Source organism: Leptonychotes weddellii, chromosome 2 (genome assembly GCF_054177405.1).
Source record: "Leptonychotes weddellii isolate Sample4059 chromosome 2, ASM5417740v2, whole genome shotgun sequence".
NCBI classification, from domain to species: Eukaryota; Metazoa; Chordata; class Mammalia; order Carnivora; family Phocidae; genus Leptonychotes; species Leptonychotes weddellii.
Window position 1 is genome coordinate 177,265,508 of NC_138370.1, and position 8,589 is coordinate 177,274,096.

An 8,589-nucleotide genomic window follows, 5' to 3' on the forward strand; every position below is an offset into this window, starting at 1 on the left:
TTTATGTAGTTTATTACTCTGTATATGGTTTGCCATCTTTTTATATTTTGTTTTTCATACCTTGTTAAGGTTTGCCCTTAACATCATAATGATAGTCCTTTTTATTTTACCTTAAAGTTATGCTGTTCACTTTCTTTAGTCTACCAGGAGTTTTTGGGTTTTTTTTTTAAGATTTTATTTATTTGAGGGGCGCCTGGGTGGCTCAGTTGGTTAAGCTCCGTTGGTTAAGCGACTGCTCGGCAGGGAGTCTGCTTCTCCCTCTGACCCTCCCCACTCTCATGTGCTCTCTCTCTCAAATAAATAAATAAAATCTTTAAAAAAAAAAAAAGATTTTATTTATTTGAGAGAGAGAGATTGCGGGTGGGGGGGTATGGGGTGGGGTGGGGTAGAGGGAAAAGCAGACTCTCTGCTGAAGAGGGAGCCTGATGTGGGACTCAGTCCCAGGACTCTGGGATCAGGACCTGAGCCGAAAGTAGACGCTTAATCAGCTGAGCCACCCAGGTGCCCTTATGTGTGATGTGAGGTAGAGTTCTAGTTTTATTATTTTTTATTTTTTTCCCTAAAAACAAATGGTCCCATCAACCTTTATTGAGGCATACAATAAAAATAAAATCCCTCTCTATCTGGTGAAGGGAGCTTCTTATTATGAAATAAATGATCCTTAAGTGCTTTTTGCCTTCATGTTTCTTGTGTTAGATACTGTGGGCAGGACTAGTTAAGTCTACCTAGTCTTTGGAGGACCCAGGTGATTCCTGTCTGGCCTGTAATTCTATCCAGGGGCTCTTCCATTTCTGGGCCATTCTGATCTTAAGATTACTGGTGTCCTGTGAGTCCTTGGCTTATTATGAAGAAGGTCTCCCATTTGACTTCCCACTTTCTGTGGACTTTGGACTTTGATTTTTCTCCCACTCATCTTGTGAGTCTCAAGAATCCTAGGTTCTAATTTTCCAAGATTGGCAGTTGCCCTAGAGTAAAGCTGTTCCTGGACTGCCTTATCAATCTGGGATGTTTTATGGACTTATAGTTCCTTTTAATGTTTTGTTATCTCTTTATTGCTTTTAGGAAACTTCTGATTTGCTTGATTTTTAAAAATATTTCATTTAGCCTTTTACATTTTTTTCTTATGGAAGGATTGATTTGGATAACGAGCATACCTTTCCTTGGAACAGGAATGCTTGTAATTCGTTTTTTAAAATATTTTTATTGTGAAATGTAGAAAATGTAAAATTACAGTTTTAACCATTTTTAAATGTATAATTCAGGGGCATTAAGTACAAAAGTACATTCATATATTGTGCAACCATGACCACTATACATTTCCAGAGTTTTTTCACCATCCCAAATAGAAACATTAAACAATAAACAGTAATTTTTCTCTCCTTCCTCCCCAGCCCCTGATAACTTCCTTTATTTATTTATTTATTTGACAGAAATAGAGATAGCGAGAGCAGGAACACAAGCTGGGGGAGTGGGAGTGGGAGAGGGAGAAGCAGGCTTCCAGAGGAGCAGGGAGCCCGATGTGGGGCTCGATCCCAGGACCCTAGGATCATGACTTGAGCCGAAGGCAGACACTTAATGACTGAGCCACCCAGGCGCCCCGCCCCTGATAACTTCTATTCCACTTTCTGTCTCAGTGAATTTGCCTACTCTAGGTACCTAATATAAGTGAAATCCTACAACATTTGTATGATTAAGTTTTATCCATGTTGTAGTATGTGTCAGAATTTTATTCCTTTTTATGGCTGAGTAATACTCCGTTGTGTGCATGTAGTACATTTTGTTTATCTGTTTGTCTGTTGATGGTCACTTGGGTTCTTTCCACCTTTTGGCTGTTGTGAATAATGCTGCTGTGAACATTGGTGTACAGGTATCCGAGTCCCTGTTTTTGTTTCTCTTGGGTATATACCTAGGAGCGGAATTGCTGGATCATGTGGTAGTTCTGTGTTTAACTTTCTGAGGAACTGCCTGACTTACACGGCAGCTGCACCATTTTATATTCTCACCTGCAGTGCACAGGGTTCCAGTTTCTCCATATCCTTGCCTACACTTGTCATTTTCCTTTTTTAAAAAATATATAATCGCCATCCTAACTAATAGCCTGAATTGATTATGATTTTTTTTTAAATCTATTACTGATTTTGTCTCCTAGATCTACTAATTTTATAAAAATCTCCTATGATGGCAGCTTTGAAGCTCTATTAGTTTTTTCTTTATACTTGAGTCTATTTTATAAGTTACAGTTGACCCTTGTACAGCGTGGGTTTGAACTGCATCGGTCCACTTGTATGCAAACTTTCTTCAATAAATAAATACAGTGCAGTACTCTAAATGTATTTTCTCATGATTTTCTTAACATTTTCTTTTTTCTAGCTTTATTATAAGATTACAGTATATAATACACATAACATATATACAGAATATGTTTATCAGCTGTATGTCAACAGTAGGCTACCAGTAGTTAAGTTTTGGGGAAGTCAAAATTTATACACAAATTTTCGACTCCACAGGAAGCCGATGCCCTAAACCTTCCCCCCGACTCCCGCGTTGTTCAAGGTTCAGCTGTATATCTAAGTTTCAAATTGTGGTGAATTATTATCCTGGTGGTTTGAATTGCAGTGAATTAAACTATTTAGTATTACATAATGATCTTCTCTATTCTTACTGTGCTTCTTGTCTTAACAGTGTTTTTTCTAATATTAATATTTCTATATCCTCTTTCTTTTGGCTAGTATTTGAAGGTATATGTTTTTCACCTTTACTTACACATCTTTTTTATTCTTCCTTTTTACTCAGCAGTATGAAATAAACATTTTCACTCTGAATAATTTTAATTATTAATGTTACAGTAATTTCTGTAACCAGTCCACCATTGTTGAATATTTTTTGATAGTCTTCATTTTTTTTTTTTTTTTTTGCTCTTGAACGGTATCATGTACATCCTGTGTTACAGCTTTTTGTTGTTAAATACTTTAATTTGGATGAATTCTTGGAAGTAGGATTATTGGGTGTCTTAGGTATGTACTTTTTTTTTTTTTTTTTTGGTCTTTGATGCTGTCATCTTGCTTTTCCAAGCAGTCACACCTATTTTCATTGCTACCAGCACTATTTAAATGTCTACTAGACACCATTGATCATATGGTACACCATCATTTTGTGAATTGCTAAAAAAAAACCTTCTCTGTTAAATTGGCATGATTTTTTTTTTAAGATTTTATTTATTGGAGAGAGCAAGCGCATGAGAAAAAGCTAGAGAGAGCACTAGCAGGGGAAGGGGCAGAGGGAGAAGCAGGCTCCCCACTGAGCAGGGAGCCAGACGCGGGACTTGATCCTAGGACCCTGGGTGAGATCACTACCTGAGCTGAAGGCAGATGCCTAACCCACTGAGGCACCCAGGCGCCCCAGCACAATACTTTCTTATTTAGAATTTTTATTGAATACTTACCAGAAGATATCTTTTAGGTACAGACAGATTTTTATTATATCACTCTTGCATATACACCTTAAATGAAATATATACAGTTAAAATCATTAGGGTATTTCAAAGCTTCACACTTAACATGAAGTTCTTCTTTTTTTTTTAAGACTTTATTTATTTGACAGAGAGCACAAGCAGAGGGAGCGGCAGGCAGAGGGAGAGGGAGAAGCAGACTCCCCACTGAGCAGAGAGCCCAATGCAGGGCTCGATCCCAGGGTCCCAGGATCATGACCTGAGCCGAGGGCAGACGCCCAACCACTGAGCCACCCAGGCGCCCCTTCTGTGTTATTTTTTGACTCAAAATTGTTGTCTCTATTTTTCTACACTATGGAGAATGTTGGTGATAGCAAAAAAAACTAATAGCCCAATTAAAAAATGGGCTAAAGACTTGAATAGACTTTTCTCCAAAGAAGACATACAAATGGCCAACAGGTATATGGATAGTTGCTCAGTGTCACTCATCATCAGGGAAATGCACATCAAAACCACAATGAGATATTGTGGTTACACCTGTTAGAGTGGCTAATAGCAAAAAAGCAAAATCAGGGGCACCTGGGTAGTTCAGTCTGTTAAGTGTCTGACTCTTGGTTTCGGTTCAGGTCATGATCTCATGGGTCCTGGGATCAAACCCTGGGTCTGTGTCAGGCTCTGCACTTAGCAGGGAGTCTGCTTGAGGATTCTCTCCTGCCCTCCCCCAACTCACATGCTTATGCATGTGCATGCACTTTGTCTCTCTCAAATATATCTTAAAAAACAAAAAAAGTGTTGGTGAGAATGTGGAGAAATTGGAACCCTTGTACCCTGCTGGTGGAAGTCCAAAATGGTGCAGCCGCTGTGGAAAACAGTATGGAGTTTTCTCAAAAAAATTAATGATCCATATGATCCAGTAATTCCACTTCTGGGTATTTAAACAAAAGAATTTAAATCAGGATCTTGAAGAATTATTAACACTCCTACATCCATTGGAACTATTCCTAATAGCCAAGTTATGGAAACAATGTCTGCCAGTGGAAGAATGGATAAAGAAGATGTGATGTATATACACAAAGTATTATTTAGCCTTAATAAAAAGAAATCCTGTAATATGCGACAACATGGATGAACCTTGAGGAAATTATGCTGAGTGCAATAAACCAGTCACAAGGACAAATAATGTATGATTCCACTTACAGAGATTATCTAAAATAGTCAAACTCAGAGACAGAGGGTAGAATGGTGGTTAGCAGGGATTGGAGAGGGGGGGAATTGGGTTAATCAACAGGTACAAAGTTTGTCATGTAAGGCACATACATTTTAGAGATACGCTGTACAACGTTGTACCTGTAGTTAACAGTACTCTGTTGTACTCTTAAAAATCTGTTGGTGGGGGGCGCCTGGGTGGCTCAGTCGTTAAGCGTCTGCCTTCGGCTCAGGTCGTGATCCCAGAGTCCTGGGATCGAGCCCCGCATCGGGTTCCCTGCTCAGCAGGAAACCTGCTTCTCCCTCTCCCACTCCCCCTGCTTGTGTTCCCTCTCTCGCTGTGTCTCTGTCAAATAAATAAAATCTTTAAAAAAAAAAAAAATCTGTTAAGGGGGAGATCTCATGTTAAGTGTTCTTATCACAGTAAAAAAATTTTAATGTTGGTGATAAAGCATTTTTTATGAGTGGCTAATAATAATTACATGATGCTCTCAATTATAAAATGGTATGGGTTTCAGATACTTTAAAATGTGAATTTTTAAATGTGAAATTCTAGATTGCATCCTAGAATCACTAAAGTATGGTGATTTCACTATAATCTTACTGGGTGTCATTATTTAATGTTTTTTCCTAATCCAGTGAAATATAAAAGTGCCATATGTATAAACTTTAGTTTTCATTTTTGTTGTTAGTAACAGAAGGATATTTTTCAGTATCTGTGGGAATATTATTTTAGCAACTATTAAGATCTTTAGTACTGAGGGCGCCTGGGTGGCTCAGATGGTTAGGCGTCTGCCTTCAGCTCAGGTCATGATCCCGGAGTCCTGGGATCGAGTCCCGCATCGGGCTCCCCGCTCTGTGGGAAGTCTGCTTCTCCCTCTGCCTCTCTCTCTCTCTCTCTCTCATGAATAAGTAAATAAAATCTTAGAAAAAAAAAAAAAAGATCTTTAGTACTGAAATTGAAGGTGAGATTATAGTTTCTCATTCAAGTTTACCAAGTTTTCCTCAAGAGAAAACCACTTAATGTAGGTATTACTTGATTTTGTCAAAGTGTAATTGAAGAAGTACTGCTCTCTGGAACTGGCATTTATGACAGGTGTAAAGCAGTCATTCTTGAACTTATTAGAATCACCAGCGAGCCTTTTGGAGTTTGAGTAATTTAGTGTGCAGTAGGGTACAGGAGTATGTGTTCATAACAAGTACCCCAGGTGATTATCATGCTCATGGACCATGCTGAGAAGGTGCAGAAGGTTGAGATAAAGCTATAGATTTTCTCTTTGGTGATAGTGGCTGGAAATTTACAGAAGTAGAATACTTGATTAAAAACCCATGGAAACTTGTTAATAAACAGCTTTTAATGTTAGGAAGTGAGGCATTTCATTTTGTTAAATGTGAAGGGCTGGCATATCTAGGTTCTTTTTCTTTTTTTAAAGATTTTATTCATTTGAGACAGAGCATGAACATGGGGGAGAGGGAGAAGCAGATTCCCTGCTGAGCAGGGAGCCTGACGAGGGGCTAGATCCCAGGACCCAGAGATCATGACCTGAGCTGAAGGTAGACGCCTAACCATCTGAGCCACCCCACCCAGGCATTCCCCCCCCCTTTTTTTTTTTTTTTGTTTTTATTTTTTTGAGAGAAAGAGGGAGAGCAAGCACAAGCGGGGGCAGATGGAGAGGGAGAAGCAGTGGCGTGTCTAGGTTCTTGAGCAGGAGGATTACATGGTAAGTTGGGATTGTTGAATGTTATATGTAATTCTATTTTCTGTAACACTGTGAAAAAAAAATGGAGATTTCTGTTGAGGTGATTCTTTTTTATTGGTAATTGCTTCATTTCAAGGCTTTCTCAGTACCACTCAGACCGAGATTAGGCTAAAACAAGGTTTGATCAATTAAGTGGAATATAAGCTCCATAAAGGAGATGGTGTTCTTGTATCTGTAGTCTCTAAAACAGTGCTTGGCATATGGTAGACATTTAGTAATATTTGTTGAATGTATGAATATACATTATAGTTTATATATTAGGTACTCTTTAGGAAGTAACAGTTTGCTTTGAATCCCTTAAAATTATCTATTGAAAGCTGTTGCAATTGACTTTACATAGAATTTATATTAAACCTACTGTGGATTTTTAATTGAGGTTCATTTATCATTAAAATCGTGGGAATAATTACTACATCATTTGGATTTTTTTTTTTAAGATTTTATTTATTTGAGAGAGGGAGGGAGGGAGCACAAGCAGGGAGGAGGGGCAGAGGGAGAGGGAGAAGCAGACTCCCTGCTGAGCAGGGAACCTGACTCAGGGCTTCATCCCAGGACCCCCCCGCCTCTCCCCCCCACCTTCGGCTCATGACCTGAGCTGAAGGCAGATGCTTAACCGACTGAGCCACCCAGGCACCCCTATCGTTTGGATTCTTTGTGTGTAAATTACATCTTAAATTTATAATTACTATTACAAATAGAGCTTTTGTAGTAAAAGCATTTTTCTTTTTCTTTTAGGAGTTAACAGAGCAGTTTCATCAAGTTGAATCCCAACTGAATAAGCTAAATCATCTTCTTACTGATATTCTTGCTGATGTGAAGACAAAAAGAAAAATTTTGGCATCTAATAAACTGCATCAAATGGAAAGAGAATTATATGTATATTTTTTAAAAGATGAAGATTATCTGAAAGATATTGTGGAGAATTTAGAAAACCAATCAAAGATTAAGGCTGTTGGTCTTGAAGATTGAAAATTACTAAAAACTGAGTACTACATATGCTGTTTTAATATTTTATATATTAGGAAAATATAGCTAATAAACCCTACTAAAATTTTAAATTTGAGGCCTATGGAACATTTCATTTAATTAATTCAAGTATTACATTGGTTTGTTTTTTCTTTATATAGTATGTTCAAAGTACTACCAGTGCTTTTTATGAATTAACCATTTGCTTGGTGGCACTTAGTTCAGGTAATCTTTTACTTACAGGGAAAAAGCATTATATAATGCAAATATTTCTTAATAGAATTAGTTCTAGCTCTCCTTTACTGTTTTTTTTTAGAAATAGAAATTTTCTGCTGTTAAATATTTTAAACTTTTGTAGAACTTTGAATCAGCATTGTTAAACCTGTGGACCCTAGTATACGGAATAGCCAAGTCCCCTCATGTTTGGGTATAAAGTAAAACTCAGGCACTCAAACTGTGTAATTCCCTTAATTCCCTGCTATAGACTTTGAGACTCTCCTCCTGTTTGCGTCCCAAAGAATGTCAGGTGTCCTTTGACCATTGTTCATTTTAGCACCTGGGTCCTGGGGGCTCAAAATTTCTGCAGGACAGATCTTAGCGGTATTTGGACTTCAGTGTGACTTACACATTTTGGAAGGCAGCTGTGCTCACCACTCTACCACCAACGCCGGCTACTTACACATTTTTTTTTTTTTTTTAAGATTTTATTTATTTGACAGAGACACAGCAAGAGAGGGAACACAAGCAGGGGGAGTGGGAGAGGGAGAAGCAGGCTTCCCGCGGAGCAGGGAGCCCAATGCGGGGCTCGATCCCAGGACTCTGGGATCATGACCCGAGCCGAAGGCAGACGCTCAACGACTGAGCCACCCAGGCGCCCCTATGTACACATTTTGAAAATACCGTACAAGTGGTTTCTCAGAGGATGTATAATGCTATTTTAATCAGTTTCTCTGGAGTGAAAATACTTAAGTGTTAGATTGTATTAGTTGGGATACAGATGTATTCTTTGGACAATTAGAAATTATTTTGAACGGTATGAAATCATTTGAAGTAGCTTATTTATCAGTTGTGACATCAAATGCTTCTTGAGTGCTTGATTTATGTGTGGCCTGTGGTATATACTATGTAAGCTTTATAGAGGAAGAAGATAGAGCTATTACCTTCAAGAATATTCCTAAAAAAAAAAAAAGAATATTCCTGTTCCAGAAT

The 8,589-nt window shown here is 38.2% G+C and overlaps 1 protein-coding gene across 7 annotated transcripts in view; it reads left to right on the forward strand.

Moving 5' to 3' along the window:
- The window catches only part of HAUS3 (HAUS augmin like complex subunit 3), a 17,185-nt gene extending 9,351 nt beyond the window's left edge, over positions 1-7,834 (forward strand). For all 7 annotated transcript variants that reach the window (XM_081812770.1, XM_031031487.2, XM_031031490.2 and 4 more), the window contains one exon: positions 7,150-7,834. In XM_081812770.1, coding sequence (XP_081668896.1) covers positions 7,150-7,383 — 234 coding nt within the window. In that variant the 3' untranslated portion in view covers positions 7,384-7,834. The remainder of the gene's footprint in view (positions 1-7,149) is intronic.
- Positions 7,835-8,589: the final 755 nt, after the last annotated feature.